Source organism: Nothoprocta perdicaria, unplaced genomic scaffold (assembly GCF_003342845.1).
Source record: "Nothoprocta perdicaria isolate Ctin4 unplaced genomic scaffold, notPer1 scaffold_70, whole genome shotgun sequence".
In the NCBI taxonomy this organism is placed as follows: Eukaryota; Metazoa; Chordata; class Aves; order Tinamiformes; family Tinamidae; genus Nothoprocta; species Nothoprocta perdicaria.
The window spans coordinates 1,762,050-1,782,216 of record NW_020455977.1 but is presented as its reverse complement, the minus strand read 5'-3'; the positions used below and the strand labels follow the sequence as shown (position 1 = coordinate 1,782,216).

Genomic DNA, 20,167 nt, shown 5'->3' with positions numbered 1-20,167 from the left:
TGTAAATATAAAATCTAAAGAGAATAGTATATTCTACTTTAAAATATGTAAAATTACTATTTGCATTCGTCTGCAAGACTGGTGCCAAAATTCTGGCTCTAGTTACACTGAAAAGAAGCAATGGCAATTAAGTTAAATCATTAGGCTATTGTTCACGCATAATTTGATTGTCCTTAGAGAAGTCAATATAATTTTGAACTGCATTGATTCACATTTCATTTTAGAAATACTCTAGAAATTTCTGTTTTTCTTTCTGAATCCTAGACTGCATTATGAAATCAATACTTTGTTGTAGCTGGGAAGTGTCAAAAATTATCTGAGTTCTGTCAACTTATTTATTAACACTAAAGAGTTCTAGTAAACTGCAGCATTGAAAAAATATGTGTATGCATATTACACTGGTGGCTTTTCTTGCCAAGCTAAAAATCTCTAAACATTTGAAGTATTCTTGTAACTGAAAGATCAGAGGTATCTTTTTGAAATCCTGGTATTTCATCATCTATTTGTTTTGTTTTTGTTGTATATGGGCAGCCACATTATGATTCTACTTTATTATAAAGTTGATATATTATTATGTTGAAAGAATGTATGATTTGCTTTTATCTTTTATAACTAATTCTTATTTTATGTCCTCTTTCTTTTTCTTCAGTTCATATGTTTACAGCTTAGATAGTAGTTTTATTAGATATTCAAGTTTTTGGCATCCCCATTTCCCTTATTTCGTGCTACTGTATCAAAGTAAATACACGATTAGACTTTTAAGCTGTTAATCAACTGATGGCTATGAGTATATATGAAAGTGCAGCACATTATCTACAGTTTATTTAAGCACCTCTGGCAGTTCTGTTTTTCTCCTAACTCTGGACCAGAGTCTTGTGTGTCTTTCCCATCTTGGTATGACCACAAGACATTCAGAAATTTTTTTATGTTGTCGATTTCTGTCCATCAGTGAACTTTGAACTTTGCTTGTAGTCTTTTGTTGTTGGTTGATTTTTTTTTAAGCTTCTATTTAGCCTTCATAATCAAAAGGGAAAGAAAAAAAAAAAGCCAAACTTAAGTAGTTTTGCTGCAATTAACTTTGCCCAKTCAACTCCACTATTGCTCCAGACTTGTGCTTGAGGCTAAATCTCAGGAAATTTGATTTTTATTCCCTCAGAATTGAGTCAGCTGCTATAAATTGATGCTATACARAGATTTTTCTAAGCGCCTTTTTTCTTTCCCTTCAATACCGCTGCAGATTGGAACTTCTTATGAACAGAAGAGGTTCACTGATAACCTTCAGAGCACATTCAAAATAGATGAGCACTTGGAGAKAACTTCCACATCTATCTGGGCCCTCAACAAACAGTATTCTCTCTGCTCAGTTTGGACTACAAAAGAAAATCGCCATTATTTCCGATAAAAGTTAAAGAAYTTTTGTACTAATGGTGCTTGCTGCATGATGCTTTTGATGCAGAAATACTTAACTCACTGAGCTTGAATACTCCTCAAATGCTACATGGTATATGACAGTACCTCCAGAATCCCCAGACCACTCCAAGTCCCCAAACCCCACAGCGTCACACCATGTACCTGGAAGGACTTTGGCTCAAAAGATCCAGTGTTCATCCCTAAAATCGATCACACGTCATGCTCTGTCAGTCTCCATGGCCTTGCTTTAGCCGTTTCTGGCCCAAACATTTTTGGTTTTATCTTTCCAGCAGCTTTGTATGCCTTCAGCAGAGGTGTTTATTGCTGGGATAAGCCATCCTCTTACATTTGACAAGCATGACTATCCCTGTGAGTAAACCTGGACATGGAGGGCATGAGGATTCTGGAAGAAAGGAGCCAATCTGGATGATGAGCAGCTGGCCTCTCTAGGAGCTTCATAGCTGTGAAGCCCTCAAACAGATGCACTGGGGAAGCAGCAAGTTAGATCCATGAGCTTGTGATATGTTCACTGCTCACTTCTGTCTTTCATAGAAAGACTTGGAATAGCAAGTGGAGAGGCTTCCTAGGTTGCAAATACGATCACAAGAGCAGACCAGCTCCTGTCTGGGGCCAGCCATCCTCAGACTCCCAGCGTCAGCCTGAAATGCCGTGGGCCTGGTGGACTGCCCYATGTCTTTTCTGCCAGCTGGACTGACACAATGGTCTTACTTTCACCCAGAAAAAGCACCAGGAGTTGGGACTGAACCAACTGCAAGTGGATATGGAGGTGGCTGAAGGCTTTGGGGCGGGCATGTGGAATTGCCACCTGCCTGGTGTAATCCCCATATGCAGGCACTGCCAGCCAAGGGGAGCAGATGCAACCCCAATCCCTTCCATCACTTATGGGCTCGCTTGCTTTTTTTGCAAGGCTAATCCCCATYCCCAACCTATGATTTCTGAAGGTCCTGTCCACCTCCTAGTCTGTGATCGAAAGCCAGGCTCTCCTGACACATCCAGATATGCCAGGTGGGATACCCCAGATCCTTCTTTTCCCAGTGTGATCTCAGGGATCACCGAATGTCTCCCACAGATGAGGTTTCGATCTGCAGGTTGTAGCTTTACCTGTATTGTATTGGTGGTGGTATCAATTGGATTGCTTCTTCCCTGAAGGAGTTACTCCCTATAATAACTGAGAAACCTCAATGAAGTGAAGGCAAAAAATCTTATTTTGTTCATGGTGAGCTAGCCCCTCAGTGGAGGTACCAGTGGCTCACCTGGATGACCCACCTGTACTTCTAACCCCAGGCCAAGCCAAATCCTGCACTGCCCACCAGTTGGCAACTTTTTTTTCAGTTTTAATTCATGCATGTTTTTACATTTTGTCTGTGTCTGGACATGGGTTGTGTATAGAAGTAAAAGTCTGTGAGGAAACATTAGCAAGTTTTCCTATGTGTTGTCTTATAGTGATTTTTTTCTTAGTATTGACTTTTTTTWAATTTTTTTTTTAAAGCAGCAAGCCCTTTTTATTTCTAGTATCCATAGGAATGGAAGTTTCATTTTTTAATTTCCCAAATAGCTGCCTTTATCTCTTCTGAAGGCTACTGTTATGCTGGTTTTGGAACATTATCAAATAAAAAGTAATTTTAAATTTCATAATTTGTCCTTATTGCAGATCTTTGTACTGTGGATCATGATTGTAATTATCATAAATAAAATTCATATTTATGAACATAGATCTTGGAGTAAACTGCCAGGTGCAGGGTTGCCTACCATAGCCAATTTGTTGTCTGTTATGTTTGAAAAAGGGAGAATGACTTGCTTCTCGTATATTATAGAAGAATAAACACTTAGATTTAATCAGAATTTAAAATAAAAGCCATTGATTATGAAACCATTCTGTTCACAATGTGCTTTTACTTAGTTTGCAGCTAATGTTGCTGTCTGCCTGGTTCTGAGCATTATGAGCCACTAAATGAATGAAAATTCTCACTGTACTTTTGTTTCCCTTTATGTTCAGGGTATGCATGAACTTCTAGCTCCCATTGTCTTTATCCTGCATTGTGACCACCAGGCTTTCTCACATGCCAGTGAAGCTGCACAACCAAGGCAAGCACTTCTTTATTTGTATATTTGTATTTGTATGTTAAAATTCCTTTTTCTTTAAAAACACATATGCATATATACATTGATATGTAATATATATAATACATCAACAGATTTATCAGCATATAAAATAGGTGTTCCTTTAATTCTTTSTTCATAATTAGTAAGTTCATACCAGAATCCTCCTGCTTTTATGTAAGAATCCTTGTTTCATCTTCCCTATTACAACTTCTGAAGAGGAGGGGTTAAAATGTAGGAGTTGGCCACTTTACAGATGTTAGCCAGAGAAAAATGGGAAGACAAGAAACCTAAAAGAAAATAYTAATCAAAAGGCTTACCTATCTACTATTTCACTTTATTGTACTTGCCAGAAATGTTTTAATATTTGTCATAGCTGAGGGGAGGTAGACTAGAGAAATACAGTCAATGGATATATTGCCAGTGTTTTTATATTTCATATCTTAAAAAAAAAAACAGTGTATACAAAATGTGATAGATAATATCATCTGTAACATTGTAGATGCAGTACATGACTATCACTTGGCTTTGTAATAACATTAATTTTAGGTACAAATTCTCCATTTTATTCAAATAGTGTGTATAGTTATATATGTGTGTGTGTGTGTGCACATCGCTGTGCATCTATTTATGCACATATAGAAAATACTGCATCACATGTGATTGTGTATCAACCCAAAGCAGATTTTTTTTTGCCTTACATGCAAAGCTTTTATTTTTTTTTAAGCACGATTGAACCATGTGTAATAGTTAAGTCATTTCTTTTCACTTATCTTCTTGCATTTGCTTTTTGGAGTCCAGCAATGATTAAAATCCAATTTAATTATGCTTGCATAACCTCTTTGGTAACCTCTTTTTAGCACCCCTCATTGTGGTTGTCCAAAGACAGTGTTAGCATAAGGATGAAGTTTATTTACACATGTTTGTTTTTATTCAGTATCTGTCTTTACATCCCCTGAAATTGCCTACACGCTGTTCTTCAGCAGAAAGTAACTCAAAATAACTGTGGGTTCTGCACAGCATTCTGTTCCAACCCCCTCTGAAAAAGTAGAGCTAAGCAGCAAAGTAGATGGAAGAGAGGTGCTGTCACTGATTAATTGCTGTTAAAGTACAATAAAAATACAGGCTATTAAAACAAAATAAATTAATGTTTTGATACTGCATATTTGACCGTTAACCATATTTTTTTTTGTTTTGGACAAACAGTGATAGATTGTGCAGCAATCAATTATTCTAGATCAAGCATATTCAAATAATACATTGTGACATTCAGTAATTTGTTATTTGGAATAATTAGATGGTTACTTCATTGTAGTGCAGACAAGGCAGCTAATTTGTTTTTGATCTTTATAAAAAGGAAAGACTTCATTTGTTCAATGGAGTTGCTCTTTTTAATTAAAAAGGCTAGTTTTCTCATTTGCACTTTATATGAAAGTTGGCTTATAAATACATAATAGTACATGCAGAAGCTGACCAAAAATAAGCATTCACATTTGGATTGTTCACTGTTGCCTTTTTCAGTGAGGAAATGAAAGTTCTTTTGAATCCTGAATATCTGGAACATGATGCCTAGTAAGTTTTTACAACTTCTTTCACATGTAATTTGTTTCTGTTTCTCGTACGTTATTTAACACCAAATTTCTGGGTTTTTCCTCTGCAGTGCAATGTTCACACGTCTTATGAAAACTGCAGAACATTGGTTTTCAACTTTTGAACATGACAGTCAGAAGGTAACTATTACTCTAAAAGTGTGTGCATAATATTTGTTAGCAAATGTGATTTTTAATATAATYGAATTATATATTCTCTTAAACACCTTAGTTAAAGCTGTTTGAACTAAGTTACAATGAAATTCTTTAGAATTACTTCAGAATTTGGTCATATGAACTTGTGGAAAGTCTCCTAGTTGGATGGATGGATGTCTACTGAAGGAACACTTTGTCATCAGAAATYAAATGTACCAGTCAAATTCTGATATGTGGGAGTGATGTTCTCCTGTAAATGTTTAAAAGAATGTCTGACATGGACAYATCTATTGCTTCTACCCAAAGCATGTACAAAGGTCATATTAAATAAATGTGTGTAGTTGGTATTTAATATATCAAGACTTGAACTGTTTAATTATTTTACACTTGTTGGTTTAAATTGTCTTTAAGCAATTTGAAATCAAACCTGTGATCATGTGTGCCCATCACAGGTCAGATTTGTCATTCCCTAACCTCAGCATTTATACTGATGCCTCTTTCTGTTACCTCTTTCTGCTGATGCTGACCCTTTTCATTTCTCTTCTTGGCCCCAGGATGTTTGGAGAAGAGTGAATATCTCTACATTACCTGTGTAGCTATATAGCTACACGTTGCTACATAGCATCTACATTACCTGTGTAGCTATATAGGAGCTTCAGTATTTAACATCCTTGACTACATGGTGCTACTTTGCAGGCAAAGCCTTTTTCTGTGTTTAGTACTGTAGAACTATGGCCCTCTCATTTTTTCAGCACCATCTAATCCCTACCAGTAACCATTTTGTAACCATTGTGTGTTTAACAATCCCCTCTGACCATTTTGCCTCAGTCAAGTGCTCAAGATTTCTTTAGAATGCTTTATTTTCATGTCATATTTAGTTCTTCTTCTCTTTTCATTTCTTTTTTATTTCTGGAAAATTATTTATGCAATTGTTAGAATATATATAAAAGACTCTAAGAAAAAATAGCCATATTAGAGGTGTCTGAAAGACTAGCAGTGTGTTATATATCCTAACATGGTTTCAGCTTGCTTCAGTTCAACTGCTTTTTCAGTTAGACCATGGGGTAAGTGTCTGAGCTAACAGAGAACATCAGAAGAGTGTGTTCAGTAACAGATATCAGCATGTGTGTACCAAAATACGTACTTAAATTAGGGAGTACTGGTTTGAAGTGTGGATATGTCTGCCTGTTAATAACAAAAACATGTTCACTTAAGCCCCGCATAAAAGCTTCTGTTTTCTTTAAGCATTTAAATATATGAATATATATATATATATATATATATTTCATTAAACATGGAGTATTGTTATCTTGGCCTAAGCTATCTACATTTATAAGTTACTACTCGGGTTAGGATTTTTCCATAATTGTCAGTAACTACAGATAAAACATATGAGATATAAATTTTATGAACTTATTACATAGTCACTTTTATTCTAGCAACAAAGCTGTGAGAGATGCTTCTTGGAGACTAGCTGTTCAGAATTCAGTATATTCAAATGTATTTGTTCCAATTTCTGTGACAGAGGTGGTAAAGTTTTAGGTTGAATTTTATGCTTGAAATAACTAGGTCTGCCTAGAGATTTACAGTGCYTGGGTAGAAGGTGAAAGTTTACATTGCCCTTTCCAGTCCCTGGCAGTGCGCATGGATTCTAGTTGTTTGTTCTTGTTATTTGCCGGCATGTATAATTTTAATAAGCCTGTCTCGTACATATGGCTTTTACCACCATGACTTTGAGAGCTGACTACACAATAAAGTCTGAATCCTCACAAATGAAGCAGTGAAAGCTCTGAGAGACAAGTAACATTTTATAGCGTCTAACAGTTGGTTCCATTACTCCCAATTGCCATTATAGGAACTTCTCCAGCTCCTGGATTCCCTAGTGGTTAATGAGAGAAATCTGTCCACATTTTATATACTTGCACTATGTCCTAGCCTCCCTTTACTGCAGCAGCATTTATTTCCTAAATTCATGTATGCATAAATTGTACTTGTATGGAATACCAGCCATTCCAGTTCATGCTGTGTTAGGCAATATTCTGCAGGAGGATTTGGTGATTCGCTTCCTAATACTTCATCTACATTTTTCAGCCACTTTTCACTGGTGTCCATATTTAAACTGTTCTTAGAAGGGACTGTGATGCTTTTTTTGTAAACAATAAAGCAGGTCTCTGAGCTGTTCTTTTATTTTGTATTTTATCCTACCCTCTCCCATTTCTTTGGGATTTATTATTTACTTTTCATGTTAGCAGCAGTTGATTAAAGCCATGTGTTCATGAAATGTTTTCCAAGAATTACAAGTTCACAGAAAGAAAACAGGTGTTTTGTCCCATGCAACAAGGTAGGATGTAGTGAGTAGGGGGTATCGTTACGTATATCATATGTCCACCTAGCTTTGGGCTTTGGAGACAGACGCTGTGAGTCACTTCTAATTAAACATTTTGACTGCTTAGATGTATTAGTTTATTTGAGCATCTTTCTGTTTGGGCTATTTCTTTCACACCAGTTTGATGTCATTTTTTGGAGCAATTTCAACTGATTGAAAGTATTGTCATATTTTCTTAACCAAATTGGCTGGCATATCACAACAATCAGGCCATATACGCTCTTGTCATTCATAAAACTTATGCATGGAGGGTGCTGAGTCAAGAGGTGTGCACAGTTAGTACCTTGGTCATGGATTACAGCCTCTGTCCTCACAGATTSTGTCATGCTTTGAACAGTTCTGTTAATATGGTTAATTCCTTAGGTGCTGAAGAACTGTGTTTTGATGGACACCATCTACATTTCTTATGCTTTTAAAAATGGCAAGCCAGCATATATTACGTGATGCACTTTCCCATGCTGGTAGTCAGTCAGCCTGACAGTCAGCAATGTGTTGGTGCTGCATTATGCCAAGGTGCACAAATGTTGCAAGTGACAAATAATTCCTGTTTTGGCACTCCTCCTTAAGATGAAACTTGCATTAGTTTTGATAATTAGAATTTTTTGACGTTCAAGATAGTGTTTAAGAGTCTGTCTTCAAATTTTGTAAAGATGGCTTTAAACCCCTAGACAGTTAATGGTGTAACTGCCAACATGGGTAACTATCCTGTCTTCTCATATTGCAAGTTAAAATAGGTAAAAGGATTCTTATATTGAGATTTCTATATAAGAATTTATGCTCATAATTGAAATAAGAACTCAAAAATACAAACCTTTTATGTCATCAGCTACAAGTGCATACAGAGAGCAAGCTGAACTCAACTGGAGTAAAGCAGAATAATGCACATATCCCAGATGTTTGCCAACTGATGGAATATGCTGCATATTCAGCACAGTCTGTGAATTCATAAAGTTACAGACTTTTATGATTAGCTTCAAAAATAAATGGATATGCTCATGCAGAAAGTTATTACAGACTGTCTTTAATGTGAAGGCAGTGTTGTTGTATCATACCTTAAAAGTGTTTTTCTTTATATGCGATTAGAAATAATTAGTGGGGATTCTTTTTTTAGTGTTTTAAATTTTGGGATGTGACCAAAAAATAATGAAATTGGTCTAAAACAATAATATGAAATAGCATACCGTGGAGAAATGAAAAACAGGTTAAAATGAAAGCTGACTATTTTGGTAACTTGCTTCTAATGTTAGTTTAAGTGGTGATCACAGGGGACATTTTRCCGTAATTAAGTGTGGGATAAGGAAATTTGGCCACTTTTCCTGCTTTCACCTACTTCCTGTGGGTTTCCAGAATTGGCTGCATGCTCTTACTAGCCTCCCATACTGTCTCTTTTGAATCACAGAATGAATAAGATTGGAAGGGACTTCCAGAGATCATCTAGTCCAACCCCACTGCACAAGTGGGGTCACCTAAAGCACGTTTTAAAGAGTTGCATCCAAATGAGTTTTGCATCTCCAGACAGGAGACTCACAACCTCTCTGGGCAACTTGTCCAGTGCTCTGTTACCCTCACAGTCAGGAAATTTTTCCTGAAATTCATGTGGCACTTCCTGTGCTTCAGTTTGTGGCATCCATCTCGAGCTTGGAGGAAGTGAACGCTTGAATCCTAGCAAGGTCTTTTGGGCCCCCCTTCCTTCTAGTGTCATAAGCCCAGAGGATAACTCCAAGTATGTCTCAGGCCAAAGTTTGCCCTCCTAAAGTCCAGTGTTATGTTCCTACTTGTCACCTTGCATCCTCCTCGCTGGATCCTGAACTGCACCAACTCACGATCACTGCAKCCAAGGCTACCCCCAGCCTTCCCACCTTCAACCAGTCCTTCTTTATTTGTTAGTACAGGTCCAGCAACACACCTCTCCTCCTTGGCTCTTCCACCACCTGTGTCAAAGTGCTCAACAGGACCTTGGGGACTGTTTGTGCCTAGCTGCATTGCCAGCTGATATCAGGGTAGTTGAAATCCCCCACAAGAAACAGGACCTGGGATCATGAGGCTACTTCACCTCTCTGTAGAAGGCCTCATCAGCTTCCTTATGGGAGCATTCCAGTTGCATGAACCATCCCACCATGTCTCTGTAACTGCAATGAGATCATGGCCCTGTGATCACACACAGATCTCCAGTTTCTCCTGTTTATTTCCCATGCTGACTGCACTGGCAAACATGTATTTCAGGGAACCTGCAGGTTTCCCAGGACAGATGCTAGAGAGAGTGCAATATCTCTTTTTTTTTTTTTTTTTTTTTTCCCCATGGTATTGGGCACTGAAATATCTGTTGACATTGCAGGGCAATCAAGATTGCTGCAGCTTCTAAGCAAGAGGTGGTTTGTCTGTATTTCCTGTGGAGGACCCTTCCTCCTAGTGGCATTTGCCACCATTTGGTTTCTGGTGGTCATACAGATTCTCTTGCATTGGAGGCAACACTGGCTTTTCTTTCCTAGCTTCTTGCAACAAGATTAGAAATCTTTTTTTTTCAAAATCACGAATGGATTGGATTTAATTATCATCACAGTGGACTGCTTGTAAGATCATATTTGCTTTCTCTGCATGTTTTCTGCGTTACRTGCTAAGTTTTGTGAAGGTCCTTTTGTGAAGGTCGTTTTTTAATATTCCTTCTAATGCTTCCTTCAAATGTGATTTCTTTTCACATGTATCCGTGATTCACTTATTCCACTGATCTGTTACTATGATTTCCATGATATATTGCACTTCTGTTTGGTAGAACAGAAAGATTGTTGAATTTATTAATAGATGCCATTTCAGTGAACTTTATTTGACAATCTGTGAGGAAACTTTGGTCAAACAGTTTACTAGGGCATCTTAGAAGCTTATGTCCTGCAAGCACATTAGCCATGGCAAAATCACTGTCCTGTAATAGACAGATAAGTCTCTTTGCTGCAATGGCCATAGCAAAGCACCAGTTACCAGATTATGAGATAAAATTTGTAACTGTTCAGATCCTTACRTAAGTCATTTTACCTGAGATCACTGCTCAATAACATACAATRTTTTCTGTGGTACAGAAATGAAATAATTAAGAAGGAACATTTTGGGCCAAGGAGATTGACAGAATTTTGATATAAATTATTGAATATGTACTGCCCACCTGAATGTCATAAATTATTGTGACTGTAATTCTCCTTCCTGTGCTGAAAAAAAGAGTGCTGAAAAAGAGAGAATGAGGTTGAAGAGGAATAAAGCCACAAGAAACAACCTTGAGGATAGCTTATAGAGCAAAAATAAAAAAATCTTTCCTTGTGATTGAATGTTGGAAATGTTCTCTTCTCTGTATTGAGCCAAGTGAAGTTGTCTTTCAGCAATTTCTAKGAGTAGTGTGTCTTCTGAAACTTTTAATCCTTTGAGCTTGATAATGTTTCTCTATTGGTATASAGAGGAAACGTATAGAAGAGTAATAACTATTCTTTAATGTGAAGCTTTCCTGTCTATAAGCCATGCACAAGGCAGAGTGCAACAAAGTYTTTGCTCAGTCTTCTCTTCTGACTATCCAATTTTTCCTCTTTTATTTAATCTTCACATTGCTTCTGAGAGGTTAATTCTCTTTCCTCTATCTTTCTCTTGATATATCTGTCTTGTTCTTTTTTTGTGCCTCATCCTCTTTCATACATCCTCTTCAGTTATTGCCATCTTTCTTGCTAACATTCTTTCTCTTTTTAAATAATATTTCATTCTTTTACAAGAAAAAAGTAAAGTGAAGTCAAGTTCAAGAACTGGAGCTTCGTGGAGCTTCTCGAGAGGGTCCAGAGAAGAGCAACCAGGATGATTAAGGGAATGGAACATCTCTCATATGAAGAGAGGCTGAGTGAGCTGGGCCTGTTTTCACTGGAGAAGAGAYGGCTCAGAGGAGATATGATTAATATGTATAAGTTCAGGAAGGGAGAGTGCGGGGAGGAAGGGGACAGGCTGTTCTCACTGGTGGCCAGCGATAGGACGAGGGGTAATGGCCATAAGTTGGAGCACAGGAAGTTCTGTCTCCAAGTGAGGAGGAACTTCTTTACTGTTAGGGTGACAGAGCAGTGGAACAGGCCCAGGGGGGTTATGGAGTCTCCTTCTCTGGAGGTGTTCAAAACCTGCCTGGATGCCACCCTGTGCCACATGCTCTGGGTGTGCCTGCTTGAGCAGGAAGGTTGGACTAGATGATCTTCAGAGGTCCCTTCCAACCTTGAAGATTCTGTGATTCTGTGATTCTGTGAACTGTAGTAATCCCGTAGTTTTTTCCTTTGTTTTCACCTGTGTATGTCATGTTTTAGACCACTGCATGGTTTGCTCAACCCTGGGTCCAACCAGCTGCTTTCTAATCCTCTCTTTCATCTCACTGTTCTATTTCTCTTGTTGTTTTAGAGGTCCTCTGATGCTTTGTTAAAATTGCATAGCTTTTTAGGTGCCGCCACGAAATTTTCTGAGCAAGGAAAGCCTGTGTAGAAAAGATTATTGGAAAAGAGATTATTTGCTGGTATGCAATTTATTGTCCTCTGAGGGCATACTTCCACTGCTGAGTTACCACTCATGTACTTTGCTTTGGACTGACTCGGACGACTCGTATTAAAGCAAAAATAAACCTGTCAGCATGCTGTCAGAGCGTGAAAAGTAAAGCCATTTCATTTTGGCTTGCAGCAGAAAGAAGGAAAGCTCGGAGCGCCCGGGGAGGGGAATCCCATGGTACACACTGCAGAAGTGGAGACTTGAGATTCGCTTTTGCTGGAATTAGAATGGGTTGCTAATGTTTTCAGCTTCTTTGGAAGCCATTGAGTGCAAGAAAACAACCCTCACATATTGTCACAATGAGGCTTCATGGGCTGTTTGTTATTATTTTTCCTGTTTTCTGTATCTATAGGAGAAAGATGCGATGGTTACGCCTATGCCATTTGCAAGGCCACAGGATATAGGTCCATCTATTGCTATTGTAACTAAAGTAAATCAGATTCAGGATCATCTGCTGAAGAAACATGATATTGAGCTGTACATGCATCTGAACCGACTGGAAATTGCTCCACAGATTTATGGACTGTAAGTATTTACAGTGAATTGGTTGATTTAATTCCTTCTAGTTCTATGTACTTGTCTTAAGACTTTTTTCTTTCTTTTTTGTCCTTCAGGAATAGAGAAATGGGGGTGAAAAACAGTAGGTTTTGTTACTGCTTAGAACTTAATCAATTGACAGCATTGCAGAAGTGAAACCTGTATGTTTATGGCAATGGCAATACCAGCACAAATATGGCCTTTTAAGCTGCCTATTAGAGAACTTAGCAAAGATGCGATGATGAAAGACCATACAGAATGAAGTATGTTACTATAATGTTCTTAAAAAGGATATGAAATAGGACACAACAGGAGTGGGAAAATCATTGCCATTGAGTGACTTATTGTCTTAATTTTGTCACTAGTTCAATGTCAGTCAACTTTCAGTTGTTGCAATAATGGGGTCTTGGATACAGAAATACTGGTGCTGTGGGGCAAGCTGAAAGCTAAAGTGCAGAGATATGAACGTAACTTCTCCTGGAGTCATCTCAGGTAGTCCGTTAATCTGGCTCAGGTCTGCTGAAGTGCTTCAGGGACATGCTCCCTCTTCTAGGAGGGCTTATTAGGGCCACTTGGCATGAGGCCTGTCCCGAAAGGATTGCATAGCATTGCATCCAAACCATCGTGGTTGCTCTGCTCAAGTTAGATCAGTAGCCAAGTCTGCAACTTGGATTTAACCAGTGTAATTATGAATTGATGGGGTTTTGAGAAAGAGGCTTGCCTTCATAGTTAAGAATTCTAGATATGCAATTCACTTTGATCATCATTTCTTAAAGAGTTTGCAACTTATACGTATGGGTGCAGTCACAGGAAAATGTGAGTTTTTGGAGAAAAAAGTACTTTTCTAACTTCTTGCCATGAATTAAAATTAAGGTATGCTTTGTCTTTAAAAAAAAAAAAGAAAAAAGATTTATTTGTAATTGTGAATTTCAAAGTGTAATTGTGAATTACATTCAACAGCTCTATAGAAACTATAGAAAGGAAGGGAGAATGAGACTGTGAATGTTAGGACTCAATTGCAACACTTAAAGTCTAATTTGAGATCATAATAAAAGGGAAAAATACTGAGACATAGTACACCCTCAAAAGATAAGTTGAACTGAGAGGAAATAGTTGTCTTAGACTTGCAAATAATGTATATTTAGAAGACAAACTAGGCTGCTTTTAAAAATATCATTATTCAATAATTTTGTATTTACATTTATATTTGAGTTTCAGGTTAAGTTTAAAAAAGTTCCTAAGGTAATTCTACACAATTTATTTAAACAGTTTTGATATAAATGGGCTACAGGGAGAGGAAGAATATAGAGAGTGAGAATAAGGTAGTAAAAGTACAAAGAAGACAGATTTTCCTGTTAATGTATGTTTTGCATAATGTACAGTTGTATATTTCTTTAATATCTTTGCTAATCTGGAAGAGATGGCACATGGCACTAATGAACTTCMTAGGTGGTATTAAATTGGCAGGCACTATAAATATCAGAGAAAACAAMAAAGGTAGTGTTTCTGTTTTGTGGAGGCTTATGAAAATACACAGAAAATAAAGATAAATCTGCAAAATTTGCAAACAGTATTTYTGGGCAAAACTAATTTGTAATATAGGTATTCACATCAGTATAACTGTATTTTGCCTTTCACTAAGGGAAATAATTGAAAGAAAAAATAGACTTTAGTTCAAAACATGACATTTTAACAACAGAAGAACTGTGCAGTCTGGTATGGCATAAGTAGAAGAACTGGGTCTGAATAAAGAAATTTACAGTTAAGGGAATGAATTATGAGAGAGAGCTTCAGGCTGACTATCAGCAAAACCTTACTAACAGGGAGCTGTTAGACTGTAAAATAATATATCAAAATTAACAAAGGAAAAACCATCAGAATATTTTAAAGGTAGGCTTTGAAAAGCTCTCAGAAAGAGATGGTATCAGAGAGAACAAGTCTGCACAGGCAAAGGAGGGAAGTAGGTTGCCTGTGAGGTCAGATCTTTCTCTGATTTCTGATTTAATACGGAGGACAGGAGAAAAAGTAAGAGAAAGAAGCATGACTGTGTTGTATTATTTGCACCTTTAAAGCAGTCTGAAATCTCCAGAATACTAATTTCCAGTAGTGAACCAGCTGACAGCCTCAAATGCTGGATCTTTTCCTGTATGTAACATTTCTTGAACTAGAGCAGCATTTCTATTACCATTAAGCCTAATGGGTTATTAATAATTGCAAAACATAACCTAAGGGCAGAATACGTGTGAGCTTTTTGTTGGCTTCTTTTTTTCCTGAAGTTTTGTGGGTTTGCTAGCAGTATTCATTTGCAATCCTTCATATCCCTCTAATTAATAAACATATGATAGAAGGAAGCCTGGGAACTCCACTTGAAACAAGATTATGGAGTTAGAGGAAAAGGATATCAGTCYCCCCTCTGGTCTGAACAATGTGTATAGTTTATGTATTTAAAAATACAAGATTTTATTCCTCGCATGTTTATACCTTGCCACAGAAGGTAATAAAGACAACTCCTTTATACTCTTTGTATTTTCAGAGAACTGATTTCAGTCTTTGATGTTTACAACTACCGTAGACTTTCTATTTTTACAATAGGGACTAGTAGGGAGATTTGTTCTGCTGCTCTGTCAGGTACCCCAGTTGTATAATTTCACATTCAGAAACCGTCCTTTGAAATAATATTTGGTTACAAGCTTCTTGAAATTATAGTTACTTGCTTAGAGGAGCAATTCTAACAGACATTTCTGGGCTTGTGGTGTGATTCATTAATTTTGCTTGATGTACGATGGTGCAAAGACTTTATGCCATTTTTGTGGAAAAGTGAGTATATTATAGTATTTATTCCATCAATAGTAGAGAGTTTTTTTTTCTCTCGGTGAGTCATCTGCAAACCATGCTGCCATTACCTGTGGACATGTGTACTAGACTGGAAGTGCCACCGATTTAAAAGAATTCTTCTCAATTTCTGCTTTGTGAAAGGTTTTATCACAGGGGACTAGCTTCTTTATTGTTAAATGCATGACGTCAGTAGACAGACATCATGTTGTGGGGAGATCTGATTTCGTTTCATCATCCAAAACAAAACACTGTTTGGTGTAGTGAAGTATGTTAGKATCCTGCCTAAGCAATACTTTTGCTCTGTGGTGATGCCAGGGGGTATTATAGCCAGTTGGTGCCTCAGCACGGGGGTTTCTGTAACTGGTATTTCTGTGAGACCACAAATATGCTCACTCATAGTCAGCCCTTGCATATCCTTGTGATAATTAACCACAATTAATATCAGCAAAAAGATAACCAGCAATACAGAGATGAAAGACTTTGTGTCTTATCATTCTTAAGTATTTTATGTGCCATGTCTCTGTTGTGTTTTTAGACCCTAAGATAATGTGCTGCAGAATAACACTGTTTAATGTTCCCAGTAGCAACGAGAAATATGCATAGTCTAACCAAACTATAATAATTATCCAATCATATCTAATTTTCAATTTTGTAAAGTAAGATATAAGAATGTTTTAAAAATAACATGGAAGTGATTGCTTTAACAGTTCAGTGACATGCCTCCCAATAATAATTTTTTCACTAAATAAAACCGAAAAATACTAAAATTGAACAAAAAAATAGATACTGTGAAAGGTTGACAGATGGAATATTCAGTTTAATTGTAAAATTAGATGAGTTAACAATGATTAATGTCTTRGATTAAATAGTATTCTAGTGTTAATTTCTTTGACCCTTATATCTAATTCATGTTAAAGTACAAAATAATTATTGCAAAATGATTCTGCAGTTTTTGCACTGGCCAGTGTTTGCAGTGAGAAGTTAAGCAGATTGTGTTCTCAGCTTGGGAAGGGGGAAGGCCTGAAGAAAGGCTTCATATATCCGTATCTTAGGACGTTTTTCCCCATTATGAATCAGTTGTTTTTAGTGGACTTTCTTTACATTTAATTTAAAAGATGAATAAATTGGAGGAGTCCCACATAATATTTTTGTAACTATTTTATTTTACCTAAGAGTGAATTCACTTACAGAGTGAATTATATTCATATTGTGTCACATGACATCCTCACAGAATTGCATACAATGCATACTGCTGGATCATGTAAATATATATAACATTATAGAAATACACATAGAAATAATACACTCAAAGATAATGACAAGGCATAAGTGTGAAAAGCTTTACGAACAAAGACGAGCTGCTGGCATAACCTCCCTGCCTCCTGCACCGCAGTACACATGGCAGGTTGCATGCTGATATTATATTGGTTAAGCAACCTCTTTCTGAGCACATATCTCCCAGACACAAAGYAAGTGGAGAAGTGAGTGTAAATATTTCCTAGTAGCTTAACCTTAGTACAAGAAGGATCTTCTTTGGGCCATTCAGTGCTGATGCCGTTGCCTCCCACTGCTGTTCTCCTTTGTAATAATTAGTCGGTTAAGATTGTGGTTCAGTCAGCCCTACAGGCTGATACCACAATTATGTGTCAGGACAAAACCTTTATCACATAGGAAAGAAAAACAATTTAGAGTGAAGGATCCAAACTACATCAGAGGGTACCTGCCTATTCACACATGTGGATTGGAAGTTAGAATTGAGAATATTATGTTGAAGGAAAGTCAACAGCAGATGTGATGCTCCACTGCTAGCATGAGTTGGTTGGCTCTCAGCACTACTGTAGGGCATCAACTTGTTTCTCTCCTTGCCATTATGGTACCAGGCAGTATCACTCTGTGGAGGGAAGAGTTAAAGGATTTTACAATTGCAGGAATGGAAGTRGTATTCATTGTATCCAGAAAAACCTTCCCCAAGTCATCCCCACAAGGAGCAATCTTTGTGATCCAAAAGAAAATAACCGTGAAGATCAGTGTTGCTAAGGACAAGTCTCCAGATCAGCCACAATGCCTGAGTTTATTTTGGACTCTCACACTTGACAAAAGAGAAGTAATATATGGCACGATCCAAACTAATTACAGTTCCTATGTATTTTTTAATCCACTGTCATCAATTAACTGGACAGCAATTACAATGAAAGCAACTTAGAGCTATTGTGCACTTAGTAGGGGAACCACCAAAATCTGCCTTTGCTATTAAAATAAATGAGTATATCAGAATCTAGCAAAAGCTAAGATTAAAGTAAATATAAAGTCAGGTGGAAGAAAGTAAGGATTCTCATTTAAATGTTCAGGACCAAATTGCTGTTGATTTCCAGTAATTATTTTCTGTTTGACATAAATAATTACATATAAAGCAATTTTTTTTTTTTGTATAATAGATTTTAATGCTATGTAAACTCTTGCCTGTCTGTTGGTAGAATGCTTTTTAAGGATTTAATGCCAGATGCACAGACTTTTCTAATAAAAGTTATAATCCACTGTTGGGCCCACATGTTAAAAGGAGATATATTCCACTGGGATTGTAGATAAAGTTTTGGGGGATGGCTCAGGCATCTGAAGGCTTCCTACCTGTTTTGTCTTGTATAGCAAAATAAGTAGCTGTACGAGAAAGCTAGGACTTCAAAGTAAAGCAACACTAAGAAGAAAATACAGTCCAAAGCTCATTTATGAAACTGAATTGTATTTTAATGGAGAGAGGAATTGCCTCGCCTGTTGTTGACCTAGCAAGTGTATTGCATTGGAAGATTAATTCAAAGGGTTAGCTTTGTTCAAATAAATATGGACAGTTCTTGAAGCATCGTGGTAGGTACCTTATTTTTGGTCAAAAAGCAAGCATTGTTTAAAGCTGCTTTTTTCATTTTTCAGAATGAAGCTACCCACCTTACATATTATTGTGTGATAGATATCTGTGGTTTTCTCTTGAGTTTTTCCAAAAGTTGTTCTTTTTTATTGAAGAAAAGTTATTTTTCATCTTGTATTGCTTATCTTCTCCGTTTTTGCTGAAAAATAAGTTGAAAATTATAGTATGTTAAACTTCTATTCTCATTTTCCCTACTCTCACAAATAGCATTTTAGAGTGAAGGCTTGAAGTTTTATATGATATAAAAGGCCACTCTATAAGAAAGAGGGATTGCTGGAGGTGTCTGAAGTGCTCATCTGGGTTTCTCCAGCCCCATAATTATGTGTAGAGCTGCTAATGCAGCCTCGCAGGGCTGTGAGGCTGGAGAGCAGATGCAGGTGATGTGCTTCCCGTGTGAAGTATGTGGCCTTATCTCTACGTGGCAAAGATGCAAGTAAGACAGCCTCCTTTTTGGCTTATATCAGTCTTGAAAAAAAAAGTAAAGAAAAGGTCTCATTAAACATAAGTATGCTTAGAGGCCTAGTTAGAGGCCAGTGAATTTGAATAGAATGCATATCTTTTGAACAATATGGTTAATTTAGTAAGAATATATGCAAGCGTTTGAAAGGCTGTCTTTGTGTCTTGTTTTTGTAGTCAATAGCTATAAAAGCTGAACACTGAAAGGGAGAGCTCTGCTGTAGCAAGGGATTTCGGGTGTCGCACTTCATATTCTTCTGTCTCCTTTGAGTTCCTCAGTTAATAACTTCAACTGCTCAGGTTAACCAGCACTGTCAGATTTAACATATCCTATTGTTTCCTTCGTGGACACAAAAACCTAAAGTCCATCTGAAAATAAAAACAAAAAAATGCAGTAGAACAAAGGTTAAGTATYTGTTGCAGGGAACAGTTGCCTCAGCATATGCCTGAAAAATGAAAGGGTGACCATGTCCCTGCTCAGATGATGTTAGTAGGAAAAATACAGGAGCATGGACTAGCATGGTTACTAGCATATTTGCTGTGCGGCCAGGGCACTTGCCATAAAATGCAGGTTTGTGGATAATTTGTGTTTTGGTTAACCTGGACTTCATTTTCATTGCTTATTCATACCGCTGTGTCTGAATCAAGAGAGAATGGACTTGGTAACATATATTCTAACACACCCTTAGTTTTCCTGTGAAGACCTTTGGAGCTGTCCAGAAAATCAAGACCACAGGAGGACAAAGTCATCCTGCCATCAGTCTTTAAGATTAAAAAACAATATCCTCATTGGATATCATGACTCATGATATCCAAAAACTAATGGAAACAGAAAATCACTGTAAGAATCTTTATGTTCTTTTGCAAAGTCTCAAAACACATAGAAAAGAGCTTCAAGCCAAATACAAAGGTCCTTGGCAAACATATCACAAATACTACTCAGATACTCATTAATCTAAGAATTTTACTGTGCTCTTTAAACACARTTGTGACCAATAGTAGGTAGTGAAGATAGGTAGTGAAGATAAGAAGAATTCTATTTTAAATTTTCAAACAACTGAGCATGAAATATGTAAATACACGAGATAGACYCGTTTGTAGCACAAGAATTAGATTCCATTTAAATTTTAAAAGTCAAATTTTTGTATATTTTTATTGTTCAATTTCAAAACAAACTAGGCCATTTTGGATTTTCATGAAAGAATGGCAAGA

At 37.0% G+C, this 20,167-nt stretch overlaps 1 protein-coding gene across 3 annotated transcripts in view; it reads left to right on the top strand.

Moving 5' to 3' along the window:
* Positions 1-20,167, top strand: part of TBC1D5 (TBC1 domain family member 5) — a 280,235-nt gene that overhangs the window by 156,236 nt on the left and 103,832 nt on the right. For all 3 annotated transcript variants that reach the window (XM_026050797.1, XM_026050798.1, XM_026050799.1), the window contains 4 exons: positions 3,428-3,516; positions 5,053-5,103; positions 5,192-5,261; positions 12,563-12,735. In XM_026050797.1, the coding sequence (XP_025906582.1) occupies positions 3,428-3,516; positions 5,053-5,103; positions 5,192-5,261; positions 12,563-12,735 (383 nt within the window). The remainder of the gene's footprint in view (positions 1-3,427; positions 3,517-5,052; positions 5,104-5,191; positions 5,262-12,562; positions 12,736-20,167) is intronic.